Source organism: Lemur catta, chromosome 11 (genome assembly GCF_020740605.2).
Source record: "Lemur catta isolate mLemCat1 chromosome 11, mLemCat1.pri, whole genome shotgun sequence".
Classification (NCBI taxonomy): Eukaryota; Metazoa; Chordata; class Mammalia; order Primates; family Lemuridae; genus Lemur; species Lemur catta.
Window position 1 is genome coordinate 89,080,157 of NC_059138.1, and position 21,455 is coordinate 89,101,611.

The window sequence follows — 21,455 nt, forward strand, 5'->3', positions numbered from 1 at the left end:
GAAGACTAGATCAGGCAGAATAAAGGATCAATGAACTGGAAGACAGGTTAATGGAAATAATTTAGTCAGAGAGCAAGAAGAAGAGAGCATAAAAGAGTGAAGAAAGCTTAAGGGAATTAGGGGAAATCATCACTGGACCAATATATTAACATATGTTATGGGAGTAACAGAAGAAGAGTGAGAAAAAGGACCAAAAAAAAATATATATATGTATATATATATACAGAAAATTTCCCAAATGTGGTGAAGGCAATGGACTTCTAGATACAAGAAACCGAAATGATAGCAAATAAGATAAATATAAAGAAACGCACACCTAGAAATGTACACCTAGAAATGTACACATTATAATCAAATCCTTAAAAGTCAAGGACAAAGGGAAAATATTGAAAGCAGAAAGAAAAAAGGGACTTATCATATACAATAGAACATGCATAAGATAATCAATGGATTTTTCAGCAGGAACTTTGCAGGCCAGAAGGAACCGGGATGATATATTCAAAGTGCTGAAAGAAAAACTGCTGACCAAGGATACTATGCCTCACAAAACTCTTCTTCAAAAATGAAGGAAAGATAAAGTCCTTCCCAGGGAAGGACTCATGGGAAAAAAGAAATATGTAGACAAATACAAAATACTGTATTACTCTAATTGTAGTGGGTAAATCACTTTTTATTCTACCATAAAAGTTAAAAGTGCTGAAAATGACTGAATGAAAATATTTTTTATTTTTTTTAATTTATTTTTTTATTTCATCATATTACGGGGATACAAACGTTTAGGTTACATATAATGCCTTTGCTCCACCCAAGTCAGAGCTTCAAGCCTGTCCATCCCCCAGACGGTGAACACCACACTCATTAGGTGTGAATATACCCATCCTCTCCTCTCCCATCCCACCTGCCCAGCACCCAACGTTATATGTTGGTGCTATATGCTATATGTGCTATATGTGCACATAACTGTTGATCAGTTAATACCAATTTGATGGTGAGTATATGTGGTGCTTGTTTTTTCATTCTTGTGATACTTCATTTAGTAGAATGTGCCTCAGCTCTATCCAGGATAATACAAGAGGGGCTATATCACCATTGTTTTTTGTGGCTGAGTAGAACTCCATGGTATACATATATCACATTTTATTAATCCACTCATGCATTAATGGGCTCTTGGGTTGATTCCACATCTTTACAATTGTGAATTGTGCTGCCATAAACATTCGAGTGCAGATGTCTTTTTTATGGAATTTCTTGTTTTCCTTTGGGTAGATGCCTAGTAGTGGGATTGCTGGATCAAATGGTAGTTCTATTTGTAGCTCATTGAGATATCTCTAAATTACTTTCCACAGAGGTTGTACTAGTTTGCAGTCTCAGCAGCAGTGTATGAGCGTTCCTATCTCTCCATATCCACACCAACATTTATTGTTTTGGGATTTTGTGCCAAAGGCCATTCTCACTGGGAATAAGTGATATCTCATTGTGGTTTTGATTTGCATTTCCCTGGTGATTAGAGATGTTGAGCACTTTTTCATATGTTTGTTGGCTATTACTCTGTCTTCTTTTGAAAAGTTTCTGTTCATGTCCTTTGCCCACATTTTAATGGAGTTGTTTGATTTTTTCTTGCTGATTTTCCTGAGTTCTATACAGATTCTAGTTATCAGCCCTTTATCAGATGCGTAACATGTGAATATTTTCTCCCATTCTGTAGGTTGTCTGTTTGCTCTCGTGGTAGTTTCCTTGGCTGTGTAGAAGCTTTTTAATTTGATCAAGTCACATTTATTTATTTTTGTTGTTGCTGTGATCGCCTTTGGGGTCTTGTTCATAAGTTCTTTGCCTAGGCCAATGTCTATAAGAGTTTCTCCCTCATTTTCTTCTAGAATTCTAATAGTTTCACACCTTAGGTTTAAGTCTGTTATCCACTGTGAGTTGATTTTTGTGAGAGGTGAGAGGTGTAGATCCTGTTTCAGTCTTCTACATGTGGCTATCCAATATTCCCAGCACCATTTATTGAATAAGGATTCTTTCTCCCAGTGTATATTTTTGTCTGCTTTGTCAAAGATTAGATGGCTATATAAGGATAGTTTTATATCTGGGTTCTCAGCTCTGTTCCATTGGTCTATGTCTCTGTTCTTGTGCCAGTGCCATGCAGTTTTAGTTACTATAGCCTTGTAGTATAGCTTGAAGTCTGGTAAATTGATGCCTCCCAATTTGTTCTTTTTGCTTAAGATTGATTTTGCTATACAGGATCTTCTCTGGTTCCATACAAAGCATAGAATTATTTTTACTAGATCTGTGAAGAATGATGTTGATATTTTAACAGGGATTGCATTGAATCTGTAGATCACTTTGGGTAGCATAGACATTTTAACAGTATTGATTCTGCCGACCCATGAGCCTGGTATGGTTTTCCAACTGTTTACGTCCTCTGCTATTTCCTTCCTCAGTGTTTCGTGATTCTCCCTGTAGAGGTCTTTACCTCCTTAGTTAAATATATTCCTAGGTATTTTATTTTCTTTGTTGCTATTGTGAAGGGTATTGAGTCTTTGATTTGGTTCTCAGTTTGACTGTTGTTGGCATATAGGAATGCTACTGATTTGTGTACATTGATTTTGTAACTGACACTTTGCTGAATTTGTTTATCAATTCCAGGATTCATTATTTCTCCTTTGTATAAGAAACTTAGTTTTTCAGGGTACAGGATTCTAGGTTGGGCATCATTCTGTTTGAGAAGAGTGAGAATGGGGCCCCAATGTCTTCTGGCTTGTAAGGTGTGAGTTGAGAAGTCTGCAGTTAGTCTGATGGGTTTTCCTTTGTAGGTTCCCTGCTTCTTTCACCTTCCAGCTTTTAGGAGGGCCTCTTTGGTGGTTATTTTGGTCAGTCTGATGACTGTGTGTTGTGATGTCTTCCTGTTTGCAATGAATCTCCCAGGAGTCCTTTGAGCTTCTTGTACCTGGATATCTAGATTTTTAGCAAGGCCATGGTAAGTTTTCTCCATTACATCCTCAAATAGCTTATCCATCCCTTGTGTATTTTCTTCTTCTCCCTCAGGGATGTCTATGATTCTCATGTTAAGCCTTTTCACATAATCCCACATTCCTTGTAGGCTTTGCTTTTTTCTCTTCTCTGCTCTATTTCTGTGCCTGATTTGTTTAAATGTAAGGTGTTATCTTCAATCCCTGAGATTCTTTCTTCTGTTTGATCTGCCTTATTCTTGAGGCTTTCCACTGTGTTTTCTAATTCCTTGAATAAATTCTTCATGTCCAGAAGTTCTGTTTGATTTTTCTTTAGTATTTTAGTTTCTTGAGTGAATTTTTCTTTCAAGTCCTGGATTTTTTTTGTGGTTTCTTTGTGTTGGGTATCCATTTTCTCTTACATATCGAATTTTCTTACAATCCATGTTTGAAATTCTTCTTCTGTCATTTCAGTGTTCTAAATTTGGTTGATATCCATTGCTAGAGAGCTGGTGTTCCCGTTTGGGGGTATCCTTTCAGTTTCATTCTTCATACTTCCAGAGTTCTTTTGCTGATTCCTTCCCATCTGGAGCAGCTGTTCCTTCTTAACTTTTGGATTTTCATTTAGATAATGACATGGCTAGCTAGTTTAGTCTCTGAGCCAGTAGGTGGTGCTTGTGGGTGAGATTCGATCACACCCTGTATGATGAGTCAGTAGATGCAATAAAAGAATGTGCAGAATGACCTCCCTATCAGTAGGTGGTGCTTGCTGGGAGGAGCAGGCTGCAGAGTTGTTTTTGGGTCCTGTAACCACCTCTTGTTCCTCTGGAGAGGCACTCTGGTGCTTCAGGTGGTGGGTGGCGCCTGGGACTTCCAGGTGTGTCCTTACTCTTCATCAGTGGGGGCAGGTGGGGGAGTGAGGCTGGGTGGAGCTGGGTTGGGTGAACCTGCCCTCAAGCTCCACAAATGCTGTTAGTATTGGTCAAAGTTCTGTTCTCTGCTTCTGGGCAAAGCTACCAGGGAGGGGCTGAAATGGTCCGACTCAGCCAAAAAGTCTGAATGTGGTGTTGATGCTAAGATCTGCAGTCTAGAGGAGGCCTCACTCCTTTCCACTCTCCCTTATTCTGAGGTTTCTCCTGGGCTTCTGCGGGCAGGCAGGGCCTCAAGCCAGTGGAGCTCCCCTGACTGTGATGTGACCTGGGAGGTTCCTTGCCTAGGATCATGGCCTGAGCTGGGAGCTTGGCTCTCCCAGGGGAGGAGGGTTGCCCCTCAAGCATGCTGTAGCTAGGACCCACTATGATCTTCCATTGAAGGCACATACACTTCAGTAGACTAGTTCACAAATATCCCATCTGTGCCCATGGGCATTGCAATCGAGACCTGAGTGTACAGAATCTGGTCTGCAGGCTTGTGCCCCTGGGCCCCAGAGATCAATCCCTGACGCTGCCAGGAAGAAGAGTGCTGGTCTGAAGTCACCCAAATAGGGCCCAAGCTGGATCATTGTCTCTCTGTCTTTCGATTTGCCCTGCTCTGCTGGAGTCACCAGGCAGGCAGCACCAGGGAGGGCTGGCGGGTAGGGAGCTCACAGTCTGAGTACCCTTCAGTCCACTGCAGGGCCCCAAAAGGAAAGGTCCCCTTCCCTACAGATGCCTCTGGGTGTTGGCTAAGTTGTCTCTCTTAGCAGCTGCTGGTAGATGAGGGGAAGGGGAGAATGAAGCAATATGGTGCCTGCTGATAGGCTGGGGTCTGAGGAGTGGGAAGTTTCCTCAAGGAGCTTGTAGCCTGGTGCCCTGCCCACAAGAGGTCCAGTGTTCACTGGCGACAGCCATCTCTGGGCTGGTGTGGGCAGGTCTCTCCAGCAGCTCAGGAGCCCACCAGCAGTCCAAATGCAAGGGAGGGGAAGTTTAACCACTCCACCCACCCTTGTCACTGGTCTCCAAGCCTCTCGGGGTTTAGTCCCTGCTGATGCCTTTCTCCTTCCAGTTCTGCTCTGCACCTCTTTCCCTGGAATCTCGTGTAGTTTCAGGCACCCTTCATTCCAATCCTCATCTAATCTGTTTGTCTGCCTGTTTGTTTGTTTTTCACTTTCATTTCAAATCTTTCCTTCTTGCAGAGACACTCTGGCTGGAGGTGTTCTCGTCCACCATCTTGCCTCTCTCCTTCTGAATGAAAATGTGTTAAAAGATACACATATGAATAGATGTAAATGGTGACAACATAAAATAAATCATGGGGTAGAAGTTAAAGTATACAGGTTTTGTTTGTGATTGAACTTAATTTGTCATCAGCTCAAAATAGATGGTTATATTTTTTGTATGCACCAAGGTAACCATGAAGAAAAAAATACCTATTGAAGTTACACAAAAGAAAGAAAGGAATAAAAGCATATCAATTTAAAAAATCAATATAACACAAAGAATTCAGAAAGAGAGGAACAAGCAGACAAAAGAACTTCAAGAGTCATAGAAAGTAACTAACAGAATGGTAATGGTAAGCCTAAGATTGGATTTCTCTCTCCAATCAAAAGACATAGAGTGTCTGAATGGGTTAGAAAGTAACTACAACAATAATAAGAAGCTTAATTATATGCTATGTACAAGAAGCTCACTTTCGATTTAAGGACACACATAGTGAAGGGATAGAAAAAGATTGTTCATGCAAATGATACTCAAAAGAGAGCAAGGGTGGCTATTCTTATATTGGACAAAATAGATTTTAAGTCAAAAACTATCAGAAGAGACAAGAAAGATATTTTTTAATATAATGATAAGAAGGTGAATCTACCAGGAAGATATAACAATAGTTAATTTAAATGCATCCAACATAAAAGAATCTAAATGTATAAAGTGAGCATTGATATAATTGAAAGGAGAAATATACCGGAAGACAATAATATTATAGTAGGAGCCTTCAGTAGTCCACTTTCAATATTGGACAAAACAGAAAGAATGTCAAAAAGAAAGCAGAAAATTTTAATGACAATGTAGACCTAATTGACATAATAGATATATATAGGACAATTCACTCAATAGCAGAATACACATTCTTCTCAAGTGCACATGACTCTTTATCCAGGATGGACAACATGTTAGATAGGAAGAGTGAAATAATACCAAATATCTTTCCTGACCACAGTGGAATGAAACTAAAAATCAATAGCAGAAAGAATGCTGGAAAATATACAAATGTGTGGAAATTAAAAAAACATGCCCTTGAAAAATTATTAAGTAAAAAAAGCAATCAAAGAGGAAATTATAAATTACCTCCAGACAAATTAAAATGAAAACACAGCATTCCAAAACTTATGGGATGCAGCCAAAGCAGTAATAGGAGGAAGTTCATAGTGACAAATGCCTACATTAAAAAAGAAGAAAGATTTCCAAGCAATAATCTAACTTTACACCACAGGGAGCTAAAAAGAAAATTAAAAATTAAGTCCAAAGTAGGCAGAAGAGTGTTACAGCTCTTTTAGAATTTGTCTAGCAGGTTTTTCAGTCTTTAGCAGAAACTACCCCACCAAAAACAAAAACAAAACAAAAACAAAACAAAACAAGAAAAAAAAGTTGGCAGAAGGAAGGAAATAACAAAGATTAGAACAGAAATAAATTAAATAGAAAATAGAAAAGCAATAGAAAAAATCTACAAAACTAGGAGTTGCTTTGGGAAAAGATCAACAAAATTGATAAATCCTTAGCTAGACTAAGACTCCAATAAAATTGGAAATGAAAAAAGAGATAACACAACTGATGCCACAGAAATAAAAAGGATCATAAGAGATTACTGTGAACAATTATATAAACTGGATAACCTAGAAAAATTCAAGCAAATACCTAGAAGCATACAACATGCCAAGACTAAGTCATTAAGAAATAGAAAGTTTGAACAGATGTATAAATAGTATAGAGGTTGAATCAGTTATCAAACCCTCCCAACCATTAAAAGCTCAGGCCCAGATGGCTTCACTGGTAAATTCTACCAAATATTTAAAGAAGAATTAATGGTAATTCTTCTCAAAAAATTGAAGAGGAACACTTTAAACTATGAATTCAGCATTATTCTCTTACCAAAGCCAGACAAGGACACTACAAGAAAAGAAAATTATAGGCCAATATCCCTGATAAATGTTGATGCAAATATCCTCAGTAAGATACTAGCAACTGCATCCAAGAGGACATTAAATGAATCATACACCATGACAAGTGGGATTTATCCTTGGGATGCAAGTATGGTTCAACATATGAAAATCAACTAATGAGATACAACATATTATGAGAATAAAAAATAAAAATCACATGATCATCTCAATAGCTACAAAAATAATATGTGACAAAATTTAACACCCTTTCATGATGAATACTCTTAAGAAACTAGGATAGAGGGAAAGTAGTTCAACAAAATAAAGGATATATATGAAAATTTCACAGCTACCATCACACTCAGTGATGAAAAACTGAAAGCATTTCCTCTAAGATCAGGAACACGATGAGGATGTTCACTCTCACCACTTCAATTCAACATAGTACTGGAAGTCCTAGCTAGAGCAATTAGGTAAGAATAAGAAAAAAAAAAGGCATTCAGTGTGGAAAGGAAGAAGTAAAATTGTTTTTTTTTTTTGCAGATTATATGATCTTATATATATAGAAAACTCTAAAGACTCCTTGAAAACTATTAAACTAATAATGAATTTAGTGAAGTTTCAAAAAGAAATTAAACAAGACACAAGTAAATGGAAAGGTATCCCATGTTCATGGATCGGAAGACATAATATTATCAAGATGTCCATACTACTTGGAGTGATCTACAGAATCAATAGAAACCCTATCAAAACCCCAATGACATTTTAAAATAAAGAAGTAGAAAAAATAATTCTAAAATTTATTTGGAAACACATAAGACCCTGGATAGCCAAAGCAGTCTTGAGCAAGAATAACAAAGCTGCAGGCACCACACTTCTTGCCTTCAAATTATACTGCAAAGCTAAAGTAATCAGAACAATATGGTGCTGGCATATAGACTGATAGAGCAGAATAAAAAGCCAAGAAATAAATCCACACACATACACATATGTGGTCAGTTAGTCTTTAAAAAGGGTGCTACCAAGTGTATACAATGGGTAAAGGATAATCTCTTCAATATATGTTGTTGGAAAAAATGCATATCTTTGTGAAGAATAAAATTGGACATTTATCTGATACCATAAACAAAAATCAATTCAAAATGGAGTAAAACTTTAAATGTAAGACATGAAACTGTAAAACTCCTAGATGAAAAACATAGGCAGATAGCTCCATGACCTTGGTCTTAGAAATCATTTCATAGATATAACACCAAAAATGTAGGCAACAGAAGTAAAAATAAACATGTAGGATATCATCAAACTAAAAAGCTTCTGCTCAGTAAAAGAAATAATCAACAAAAGAAAAATAAACCTACAGGATGGGGCAAAATATTTTTAAGCTATGTATCTGATAAGGGGTTAAAATCCAAAATACATAAAGAAACTATACAACTCAATACCAAAAATATAAATATCTTGATTTAAAAAATGGGCAAAGGACTTAAACAGACACTTCTCAAAAAAGAAATTCAGATTACCAATGGATGTATGAAAAGATACTCAGCATCTTTAATCATCAGGGCAAGGCAAATTAGAATTACAATGAGATATCACTTTACACCTGTCAGAATAGCTATTATTAAAAAGACAAGAAACAAGTGTTGGTGAGTACTGGAGGAAAGGGAACCTTGTTGGTAGGAGTATAAATTAATACAGCCAATATGGAAATCAGTATGGAGAGTTCTCAAAAAATTAAAAACAGGACTATCATATCATGAAGAGAGAAAATATAGTATATGAATGTATTAGAATATTATTCAGTCTTAAAAAGAAGAAAGGAGCAGCACCTGAGTAGTGACAGCAGCCAAACAGCCTCACAGGTTTTCAGAGCATGGATCATCCCTGCACCCTGCCCCACATAAGGAGTGCTCCAACCGAGGCACAGATCAACTAGCCCTGCATTTCCCCAGAGCAGGGACCCACCCAACAGCTTAACTCCAGAAGAGTTGACTATAGCTGAAAAAACTTCACAGAGACTAAACTAATGCATCTACCCAGAACATGGCTAACATACCCTACCCAGCTGACACCCTAGGACACAACTGCAGCTGCAGGTAGAAGTCTTTCCCTATGAAAGTCACTGTAAAAAATTTGAGGAGGCAACTGTTCCATCAGATGCACAGATATCAATGTAGGGATATATAAGAAACATGAAGAAGAAAGGAAATATTACACTATCAAAGAAACCCAATAATTATCCTGTAGCTGACCCCAAAGAAAGGGAAATTTATGAATTGCTTGAGAAGGAATTCAAAATAATAACCTGAAGGAAACTCAGCAAGAAACAAGAGGTTGTAGATAGACAATTTAACAAAATGAGAAAACAATTCATGATCTGAATGAGAAATTCAACAAAGTGATAGATATCATAAAAAAGAAGCAAACAGAAATCTTGGAGGTAGAGAATTCAGTGAATGAAATAAAAAATACAATCAAGAGCTTTAATAATAGACTAGATCAAACAAAAGAAGAAATTTATGAACTTGAAAACATGTTTTTTGAAATAACCCAGTCAGAAAAAGAGAAAAAGAATGAAATGAAAAAATCCTACAGGACTATGGAACACTATTATGTGAACAAATTTTCACATTATGCAATTTTCAGAAGGAGAAGAGATGGAAAAAGACATAGAAAACCTATTTAATGAAATAGTTGAAAACTTTCCATACTTTGGGGGAGATATCTACACATCAAGATCCAGGAAGCTCAAATGTTCCCAAATAATTTCAATTCAGAAAGGTTCTCTTTAAGGCACATTATAGTCAAACTGCCAAAAGTCAAAGGGAGAATTCTAAAAACAGCAAGAGAAATGTGTCATCTATATAGGAATCCCCATTAAATTAATAGTGGATTTCTCAGCAGGAATATTACAGGCCAGGATTGAATGGGATGATATAGTGAAAGTGCTGAAAGGAAAAACTGTCATTCAAGAATACCATACCCAGCCAACCTATCCTTCAGAAATGAAAGAGAAACAGTCTTTTCGAGACAAGCAAAAACTAGGGGAGTCCATTGCTGCTACACTGGCCTTAAAAGAAATGCTTAAGGAAGCCCTACATCTGGAAATGAAAGGACAATACCATCATGCAAACATGGGAAAGTATAAAACTCACTGGTGGACCAGATATACAAATGAGAAGGAGAAAGAAATCACACCCTGTCATGACAGAAAACCACCAAACTCCAAAGATAAACAATAAAAGAAAAAGAAAGAAACAAAGGAAATACAAAACAATTGAAAACAAATGACAAAGTGATAGGAGTGAGTCCTCACATATCACTGTTAACTTTGAATGCAAACAGATTAAATTCCTGATTTACAACACAGTATGGCCGAATGGATAGTAAAACAAGACCCAACTATATGCTGCCTACAAGAAGCTCACTTCATGGTAAAGACTGAAAGTGAAGGGTTTGAAGGAGATAATGCATTCCACTGGAAAACAAATAGAAGCAGGAGTAGATAAAATTATATCAGATAAAATAACTGTTAAATTAAAAACTGTAAAGAGGGACAAAGAAGATCACTTTATTATGATAAAAGGAACAATCTGGGTGTGGTGGTGTGCACCTGTAGTCCTGGCTAGTAGGGATGATAAGGAGAGAGAATCACTTGAGCCCAAGAGTTCAAGGCTGCAGTGTGCTTTGATTGTACCTGTGAATAGTCACTTCATTTCAGCCTTGGCAGCATAGCAAGTCCTCATTTCTATTTAAAAAAATGGAAACACCACATACCAGAACCTGTGAGATACAGTGAAAGCAGTACTGAGAGGGAATTTTATAGTAATAAATGTCTGCATCAAAACAGTAGAAAGATTTCAAATAAACAACCTAACAATGCACCTCAAGGAACTAGAAAAGTAAGAACAAACCAAAACCAAAATTAGTAGAAGGAAAAAAATAATAAAGACCAGAGCAGAACGAAACAAAATAGAGACTAAAAAACAATATAATGGATCAATGAAACAAAAAGTTTTTTTTTAACAAGATAAACAAAATCAACAAAGTATTAGTTAGACTAAGAAACAACAGAAGGTACAGATAAATAAAATCAGAAAAGAAAAAGGGGACATTACAACTTACACCACAGAAATACAAAGGATCAATTAGATACCTATTATGAACAAAATAGACCAACAAATTGTAAAACCTAGAGGACATGCACATATTCCTGGACACATGCAATCTACCAAGATTGAACCAGGAAGAAATGGAAAACTTACACAAACCAGTAATGAGCAAAAATATTAAATCAGTAATAAAAAGCCTCCCCAAAAAGAAAAGCCCAGGACTGCATGGCTTCACTGCTGAATTCTACCAAACTTTTTTTTTTTTTTTTTGAGAAAGAGTCTTGCTTTGTTGCCCAGGCTAGAGTGAGTGCCGTGGCATCAGCCTAGCTCACAGCAACCTCAGACTCCTCAGCTTAAGCGATCCTACTGCCTCAGCCTCCCGAGTAGCTGGGACTACAGGCATGCGCCACTATGCCCAGCTAATTTTTTCTATGTATATTTTTAGTTGTCCATATAATTTCTTTCTATTTTTAGTAGAGACGGGGTCTCGCTCTTGCTGAGGCTGGTCTCGAACTCCTGACCTCGAGCGATCCGCCTGCCTCGGCCTCCCAGAGTGCTAGGATTACAGGCATGAGCCACCACGCCCGGCCTCTACCAAACTTTTAAAGAAGAGCTAGGACCAGTTCTTCTCAAACTATTCCAGAAAATTGTAGTGGAGGGTATTCTTCCAAACTCATTCTACGAGGCCAGCATTACCCTGATACAAAAACCAGATAAGGACACAAGAAGAAAAGAAAACTATAGGCCAATCTCCTTGATCAACATAGACACAAAATTCCTCTATAAAATACTAGCAAACTGAATCTAACATCATATCAAAAAGATTATATACCATGTTCAAGTGGGATTTATCCCAGGGTTGCAAGGATAGTTCAACATACACAAATCAATAAATGTGATATATCAACAGAATGAAGGACCAAAAAATTATATGATCATTTCGATAGATGCAGAAAAAATATTTGATAAAATTCAATATCCTTTCATGATAAAAATTAAGCAAATTAGGAATACAAGTAATACCTAAATAAAATAAAGTCTCTATATGACACACCCACAGCCAATGTCACAATGAATGGGGAAGGTTGAAAACTTTCCCTGTAAGAACTGGAACAAGACAAGGATTCCCTCTTTCACCACTGTTATTTGACGTAGTACTGGAAGTTCTAGCCAGAGCAATTAGGCAAGATAAAGAAATAAAAGGCATCCAGATTTAAAAAGGAGGAAATAAAATTATCCCTCTTTGCAGATGACATCATCTTATATATAGAAAAACCTAAATACTCCACCAAAAAGTTTTAGAATTGATAAACAAATTTGATACAGTTGCAGAATACAAAATCAATATACAAAACCAGTAGTATTTCTATATACCAATAGTGAACTAGTGAAAAACAAATCTAGAAAATAATCCCATTTACAATATCTACAAAAAATAAAGTACTTAGAAATACATTTAACCAAAGATGTAAAAGATCTCTACAATGAAAACTCTAAAGTAATGATGAAACAAATTGAAGAGGACACAAAAATATGGAAAGACATTTCATGTTCATGGACTGGAAGAGTAAATATTGTAAAAATGACCATACTACCTAAAGCAATCTCCACATTTAATACTGTCCCTATCAAAATATCAATGACATTATTCACAGAGTTAGAAAAAAACAATCCAACAATTCATATGAAACTAGAAAAGACCCTGAATAGCCAGAACGATCTTGAGCAAAAAGAACAAAGCTGGAGGCATCACACTACTTGACTTCAAAATATACTACAAAGCTATAGTAACCCAAACTGTATGATATTGTCATAGAAACATACACATAGAACAACGGAAGAGAATATGGAATCCAGAAATAAATTTGTATATTTTCAACCAACTGATTTTTGACAGATATGCCACAAACATTCATTGGGGAAAAGGCACAGTCTCTTTAATAAATGATGCTGGATAAACTGAATATATGTATGCAGAAGAATGAAACTAGACTCCTATCTCATACCATAAACAAAAATCAACTCAAAATGGATTAAAGACTTAAATTTAAAACCTGAAACTATGAAATTACTAGAAGGAAAGATGAAGGAAATGCCTTAGGATATTGGTCTGGGCAAATATTTTATTGTTACGTGATCAAAATCATAGGCAGCAAGATAACTAGAGATGTGATTATATCATACTATTATAAACAGCTTCCGCACAGCAAAAGAAACAATTAACAGAGTGAAGTGACAACAGAAGAGTGGAAGAGAACATTTGCAAACTATACATCTGACAAGGGATTAATATCCAGAATATACAAGGAACTCAACAGCAACCTCCCAAGTAATCTAATGAAAAAAATGGGCAAAGAATCTGAATAGACATTTTTCAAAATAAGACATACAGATGGCCCAAAAATATATGAAAAAAGGTTCAAGTTCATCAGGGAAATGCAAATCAAAACTACAAAGAAGCCACTGCACTCCAGTCTGGGCAAAAAAAATAAAAAAAAAAAAAGAAAGAAAACTACAAAGAGATATCATCTCACCCCAGTTAGGATGATCATTATCAAAAAGACAAAGACCTAACACTGGTGAGGATGTGGAGAAAAGAGAACTCTTATATGCTGTTGGGACTGTAAATTAGTACAGCTATTATGGAAAACAGTATGGAAAGTCCTCAAAAAGCTAAAAACAGAGCTGCTATGTGATCCAGCAATCCCTCTACTGGATGTATATCCAAAGGAAAGGAAATCAGTATGTTGAAGAGCTGTCTACACTGCCTGCTTGTAGCAGCACTGTTCATAGGAGCCAAAATATGGAATCAATCCCAGTGTCCATCAACAGAGGAAAGGGTAGAAAATGTGGTATATATACAGGATGGAATACTGTTCAGCCATAAAAAAGTCCTGCCATTCATGTCAACATGAGGACATAATGTTAAGTGAAATAATCCAGGCACAGAAAGATAAATGTCAACCCTCATGTGGAAGCTGAAATAGTTAATCTTGTAGAAGTAGAGTGATTATAGTAAACAATAATTGTGTTTTTTCAAATAGCTAGAAGAGAGGATTTTGAATGTTACCAACACAAATAAATAAAAATTCGAGGTAATGGGTGCCCTAATTACCCTGATTTGATAACTACACATTGTATACATATATTGAAATACCATACTCCACCCCATAAATACATAAAATTATGTGTTAATTAAAATATATGTATATATTAGTAACAAAAAAGGAAGGAAATCTTGCTGTTTTCAATAGCGTGGCCGGAGCTGGAGGATATTATAAGCTAAATGAGTAAGACACTGAAAGATCTGCATGATCTCACTTACAGGTGGAACCAAAATAGTCAAACTAATAGAAACAAAGTAAGATAGTGTTTTCCAGGGGCTGGGGGGAGAAAAAAGTGAGCTGACATTGGTGAAAGACTACATAATTTTCGTTATGTAGGATGTATAAATTCTGCAGACCTAATATACAGCATGGTCATGATGTTTAACCATATTGTATACTTGAAATTTGCTAAGAGGATAGGTCTTAAATTTTACCTTCTTAACACACACAAATGGTAAGTGTGTAAAGGTGATGGGTACTTTAATTAGCTTGATTGTGGTAATCATTTCACCATGTGTATGTTTAGCAAACCATAAAGCTGTACACCAGACATACCCACACACATATACACACACATCCCCTCACACACAATTTTTATGTCAATGATATCTCAATAAAACTGTTATGAAAAGAAAATGTATGTATATAAAATGGAATGCTATTCAGCCTTTAAAAGGAGATTCTGCAATATGTGACAATATAGATGAAACTTGAGTACATTATACTAAGTGAAATAAAGCAGTCCCAGGAAGACAAGTACTGCATAATTCCACTTATAAGAAGTATTTAAAATAGTTCATAGAATCAGAGTGGCTTGCTGGTTACCAGGGCCTGGGGGGATGATGAAATGGAGAGTTACTAGTCAATGGCCATAAAGTTTTATTCAAGAAACATGAATAAGCTGTGGATATCTGCTGTAAAATACTTCGCCTGCAGTCAACAATATGTACCCTTAAATTTTTTAAGACATTAGATCTCATGTTATGTGTTCTTACCACAATTTAATTTTTTTTTTTTAAAGTCAGGGATCTCCTGGGGCTGCAGCTAGAGTTGGGTAAGGTGCAAGGACACCTCAGTGCCTCGCTCTCAGCTCTCTTCCTGCTGGGGAACAAGAAATACAGATATGGAGAGTCACCACTTTTCCTCCCTGCTTGAAAATTTCCATGTGCATCCCCTGGTGGGCTCTTTGGTCCCACAGTAACTGGTGGGCTCATGCTGCTGGGTGCAGGTGCGGCAGCCTGGATACGTGAGGAACTGAGCCTCCTTTATGGTGACGGTGCCAGCTCCACCCTTGCCTCTGTGGCCATCCTGTAGCAGCTGTCGTAGATGTCTATTTCCCAGATGTGAACACCTCATTGATCTCATTACTGTGCTCGTTGGAATCCTCCAGTGACTCTGAATCACTCAGGAATTAAAGTCCATGCTCAGTACACCATTCACAGTTCCTAGCAGGCAGATGTCCGCAGAAACGGCAGAGTAAGTACATCTGAAAATCCTCTCGTCTGTGAAAGCAACAAGAACGCTGACAAAAATTGTCAGAATCAATGTCAGAACTCTGGAAATTAACCAAAGACTTGCAACAATCTGGGAGTGTTTATTTAAGAAAAACAACCAAATCTCAGGAAGAACAGCAAGCTCTGAGGTGTTTTAGCTTATCCCGTTCTCATCCTGTCATCTCCTCAGCTTCGTGGTGACTTTGAAAACCAACAATCACAATCGAAGTGTAAAATGGCAAACTGGCAGCCACTGGAGGGGTTCTGACTGTGGTTCGTGCTCTTTGAAAACCCCGTTCTCAGAGAGTTGTCATTATTGGATCTGTCTGGAAGTTCCATAGAAAACCACACTCATAAGAATTGTCTTTATTTTACCTAACTCAATGCAAGTGTGAACAGCCTTTGCTTGGCACACTTGTCCAAAACAGTCAGTGGCGATTATTTAATATCATAGCTGCCTTAGGCAGAGATAACAGTTGAGGCAAATAGCAAGATAACAAAAAAACTTAAAGGAAGAACTGGGGAATGAGACATCCGTAGGGTGCTTTGAAAGACTCTGGGAACAATTCTAGGAATTTCAGAGACCATGCTCGTGTAGAATTAGTTCAGAAAAGTCACTAAATAAGCAACATAAAAAACAAACAGCAACAACAGCAATCCCTGATGTTGGGGCAGGGTGCTGCAGGGGAAATCTGATTTCTAAAGTTGCCACACTATATTATTCAGTTCTCAACAAAAATGTATGATATATACAAGAAAACAAGCAAGGTTGGCCCACACACAGGAAAAAGAAAAGGCAGTCAATAGAAACCGTCCCTGAGGAAACCTAGACATTGGGCTTCTTAGACAAAAACTTTGTCAGCTATTTTAAATGTATTCAAGGGACAAACTGCCTTTAAATAACTAGAGGAAACTCTGAGAATGGTTTCTCACCAAATAGTAAACACCAATAGAGAGACAAATTATTTTTAAAAACCCAAGTAGAAATTCCAAATTTGAAAAATACAATAATTGAAATAAAAAATTCACTAGAGGGGTTCAACAGCACATTTGAGCAGGCAGAAAAAAGAATCAGTGAAATTGAAGCGAGGTCAGTTGAGATTATCCAGTCTGAAGACCAAAATGAAATAAAGGATGAAGAAAATGAAGAGACCCTCAGAGACCTGCGTGGCACCATCAGGCACATCAATACATGTATAGTGAGAGTCCCAGAGGAGAGGAAAGAGAGAAATGGGCAGAAAGAATATGTGAAGGAATAATGGCTAAAAATGTCTCAAATATTTTGGAAAACATTAGCCTACACATTTAAGAAGGCTGCTGTACCCCAAGGTGGATAAACTCAAAGAGACCCATACCAACACACGTCATGATTAAACTGTCCAAAGTTAAAAACAAGGAGACAATTTTGAAAGCACCTGGAGAAAAATGGCTTATCATCTACAAGGGATCTTCAATATGATGACTAGCCGATTTTTCATCAGAACTCAGGGTGGCCAGAAGGCAGTGGGGTGGCATATTCAAAGGCTAAAATAAAAAGATAAGAATTCTGTATCCAGCAAAAGTTACAGGAGCAGCACCTGCTGTATCCTCTGCCTGGAACCTTCTTCTTTCAGTGTCTATGTGCCTCCTTCCCTTCCTCCCCTCCTTCAATCCTAGTTTACAGTGCACACAACTCCATACCATCTTCCCTGCTTCAGTTTCTCTATAGTTACATGTGTCACCTTTGACGTACTGTGCATGTCTCCCCCTTCTCTGAATAGAATGGAATCTTTCTGCGGGCAGGGGTGTTTGAATCTTTTGTTCACTGCTAAATTCCAAGCACCTAGAACAAGGCCAGCACATATAGCCCTCAATAAATATTTGTTGAATGAACAAATGAATAAATGAATGAATGAATTATAATTCTTAAAATTATTATAAATGATTATGAACAATTATTGAGCTCTAATTAGATGCAAGGTATGACCTGAACTCTAGTCTTGCTCTCATTTTACTGAGGAAAGGACAGACATGCAGAACACTTAGGTAAGTTGCTGTGGTCCTATTGCTGTCACCGGCAGAGCTGGAAAGCTTCCCTGGAGTCCAAGCTCTAAGCCCATCTCCCCTCCTGCCCCTCCTGGCTGTTCCCTCTTTGGCGACACTTGTCGATGAGAATAGTTGTTTACCTTTACTTGGCATTTATGTCTTTCATATACGGGTGCTGGGGAGTGGCCTGGGTTCAGGAAGTGCCAAAGTTAGAGAAAGACCAAGAACACGTTGGTAAAAGGTGAATAAATGGTTGGGACCTTGTTAAGAGATATCTTAAAGATACAGAATTTTTCCAGACAAAAGCATGATTTTTCTTCATTTCTCTAATACTCTGCAAAGAGCATCTTTTAATTTTATGAGAAGAGAAAACAATAGAAAAAATGTTTTCAAAGTCCTATTATCTCCAGAAAATATAGTTCTGTTCTGTGGGTGAACATTGTGTTGTTTAGGTTGACCCCAGTTCTGTAATAAATAGACACCCAGTATTTAGAGGCTTCAGCACAAGAGAATGTGTTTCCTGCCCTCATTGCAGACTAAAGGGGCTGTGGCATTGCCCAGTAAGTCAGGGACACTGTCCCCTTCCATTGTGAAGCTTTGACACGACACCCAGGGCCTCATGGTCACCTGCATCCAGCTGGCAGAGGGGAGACATAGGGTATGGAGGGGCCCGTGCATTTAAAAGCACATCACTTCTGCTCTGTGCTGCTGGCCGCATCCCAGTGCTGTGGCCCCCCTGGGACACCAGGTGGGATATCCCTGTGTGGTGTGAGGGATTAGCACAGGGGATGGCGAACTCTGAATGGCCCCAGTATTTACTCCCCCTGTGGCCAAGAGGGTGTCCTGTGGCTTTTTTGAGCCTCCATCTTCTCACCTGTAAAATGGGAACAAGAAGCCTTCATTTCCAGCCTGCATTGAGGAATAAACGGGGTGATTTATGCTAACGTGATTTGTAGGTATGAATGTCCACACAGCTCTAGGGGTTGTTTCCTAAGTGGCTGTGAGGAGGGTGGCCTGGCACCCCTTTCTCTTGCAGCATCCTGTTTGCAGACATCGTGGGCTTCACGGGCTTGGCGTCCCAGTGCACGGCCCAGGAGCTGGTGAAACTCCTCAATGAGCTTTTTGGCAAGTTCGACGAATTAGCCACAGTAAGTGCAGCATTTTTCTTTGTTCTAATTAAAGTATAATAGAATTGCTTCTGGAATAACGATATGCCAGGTGGATGCCCTATATTTGGAATATGAACTAGACTGTTTGCTAAGCAGTTCTTCTGTCAAGGTTATAAGTCACCAGTTGTTTTTAGCCTTACTGTTCACTAATTCCTTTCCTTGGACCTGGGACTTGCATTTACCAGATAGGAGAGTGCTTGCACAAGCGTGGCCAGCGTGCCTTTGAACTTGCATGCACAGGGCTCTGCTGTGCAGGCCGCGCGTAGGTCTGGGCCTGCCCTGTGTGCCGCCGTGCTGCCGTGCTGCCCTGTGGCAGACAGAGCTGGAGGCTCAGCCCCTTTGTTCTGAGGCAGCCTCGGCTGCAGGCGCTGCTGGAGCAGTCCCTGTTCTGGGCCTGCCGCCCTCCTGGGATTGAAACCTGTCTGTTGGTGGCCTGGCTGGTGGTGCCTCATGATGACAGGCATGGGCAGTGGCCACCCTCGCCCTCAGCAGGCTGTGTGCTGGGGTTTTTAGAGACTTTCCTGACACTGGCCACATCTGGCAGCTAAGTCTCGCTGAAGGTCGGGCCAAGGCTGTGCTCACAGCCTTGGCTTGTCACGTGTGTTTGGATGCCGAGATAAGGGAGCCAGCCACACCTCCGCATGTAGCAAACATTCCCTTTTTTACTAACTGCCTTGGAGTTTTGCAGGCCAGCGTCTGAGAGCTCCTCTCTAAAGCATGTGCTTATGTAAAAACAACTGGGCCTTGGGGCGGGGGGTCCCTTTGTGTCCCTCGCCTTGACCCCATGGGTCTTCTCACACCCCAGCCTTCCAGTCAGCGGAGCCTCTCGCCTTCCCCGCCTGAAGACCGTGGTTTCCTCATTCCACCTTGGTGCTCCTGCCCCAGTGCAGCCCCTCTAGGGTCCTGCACAGTTCACGCCGAGCACGATGGAAATGTGCCCTGTGTCACACAGCAGGGAAAGTGTTTCCCTCCCTGTCCTGGGATCCTTGGAGAGCGTCCTGCCAGGTGGGGAGTGGGCAGTCCTTAGGGGGCCAGGGGAGCCTGTGAGAGCACCTCCTCGCCCTGGGAGGCAGGACAGCCTGGGAGCCACATTTTGGTGACTTCAAGAAAATTGCTTATTGAAAAAGAGTTCTGAAATGTGTGTATTTCATGGAAGACATTGTGAATACAAAGTGAGTCTGAGTTTTCCTAGGAAAATATCTTTCACCCCAAATGTTTGTCAGACCCTTTGCAATCCCTCTCTCCTCCCACTGTTCATCCCTTTCTCCCTTGTGTCTAGGCAACTGCGAACCTGTTTCCTTTCACTATACATAAGTTTGAATTTTCTAGAATTATATTGGAATATGCAGGATGTACTCTATGTTGTCTGGCTTCTTTCACCGAGCATAACTGTTTTGAGATTCATCCATCTTGTTGCATGTGTCAGTATTTCACTCCTTTTTATTGCTTAGAAATATCCCATTGTGTGGCTATACTGAGGCTTGGCTATCCATTCACCTCTTGATGGACGTTTGGGTTATTTCTAGGTTTTGGTTATTATAAATAAAGCTGCTGTGAGTATTCATGTACAAGTCTTTGTACAGATATGTGCTTTCATTCTCTCAGGTAAATACCTAGGAGTGGAATGGCTAGAAAATATGGTAAATATTTGCTTAACTTTTTAAGAATCTGACAATGACTTCCAAAGTGGTTGTAACATTTCACATTCACCTCAGCAGTGGATGAGTTCCAGTTGCTCCACATCCTTGTCATCATTTGGTGTGGGCAGTCTTTAATTTCAGCCATTCTAATAGGTGTGTGGTGGTATTTTATTGTGGTTTTAGTTTACTTTTCCCTAATGACTAATGTGATTGGGCATCTTTTCATTGCTTATTGGCTATCCATGTATCTTCTTTGGTGAAGTGTCTCTTCAAATCTTTTGACCACTTTTTTTTAAATTGGGTTGATTATTTTTTTATTGTGACGTTTTGAGAATTCTTTATATGTTCTACATACAACTCCTTCATAAGATATATGATTTGTAAATATTTTCTCCCATACTTTGGCTTGTTTGTTTATTCTTTTAATAGTACTGTTTGAAGAACAGAAGATTTTAGTTTTTATGAAGTCCAATTTATGAGTTTTTTTCTTTCATGTCTTATAATTTTTGTGTTGTATTTAAAAAATCTTTGCCCAAAATGCTAAACTGTGTGTTGGTTTCCCAAGGCTGCTGTGGTGAATCACCATAAACTTGGTAACTTGAGACAACAGAAATTTGTTTTCTCACAGTTTTAGAGGCTCAAAGTCTGAAATCAGTATCATTTGGCCAAAATCAAGATGTTAGCAGGACCATACTCCATCCAGAGGTTCCAGGGGAAGATTTATCCCTTACCTCTTATGTCTTCTGTTGACTACTGGAATTTCTTGGCTTGTGGCCACACTGCTCCAGTCTCCCTCTGTCTTCACATTGCTGCCTCCTTCTCCTCCTGCTGCTCCTCCTCTTCCTCTGTTCTCTTTATTTTTCTCTCTCTCGCTCTCTCTCCTTCT

At 38.7% G+C, this 21,455-nt stretch overlaps 1 protein-coding gene and 1 non-coding gene across 2 annotated transcripts in view; both read left to right on the forward strand.

The window, feature by feature from the left end:
• The window catches only part of ADCY1 (adenylate cyclase 1), a 147,950-nt gene that overhangs the window by 35,665 nt on the left and 90,830 nt on the right, over window positions 1–21,455 (forward strand). The window contains exon 4 of the mRNA XM_045564570.1: window positions 18,797–18,908. Coding sequence (XP_045420526.1) covers window positions 18,797–18,908 — 112 coding nt within the window. The remainder of the gene's footprint in view (window positions 1–18,796; window positions 18,909–21,455) is intronic.
• LOC123647858 lies at window positions 6,401–6,464 on the forward strand. Its single transcript, XR_006738389.1, has one exon. It is a non-coding gene; the product is annotated as a U7 small nuclear RNA (small nuclear RNA).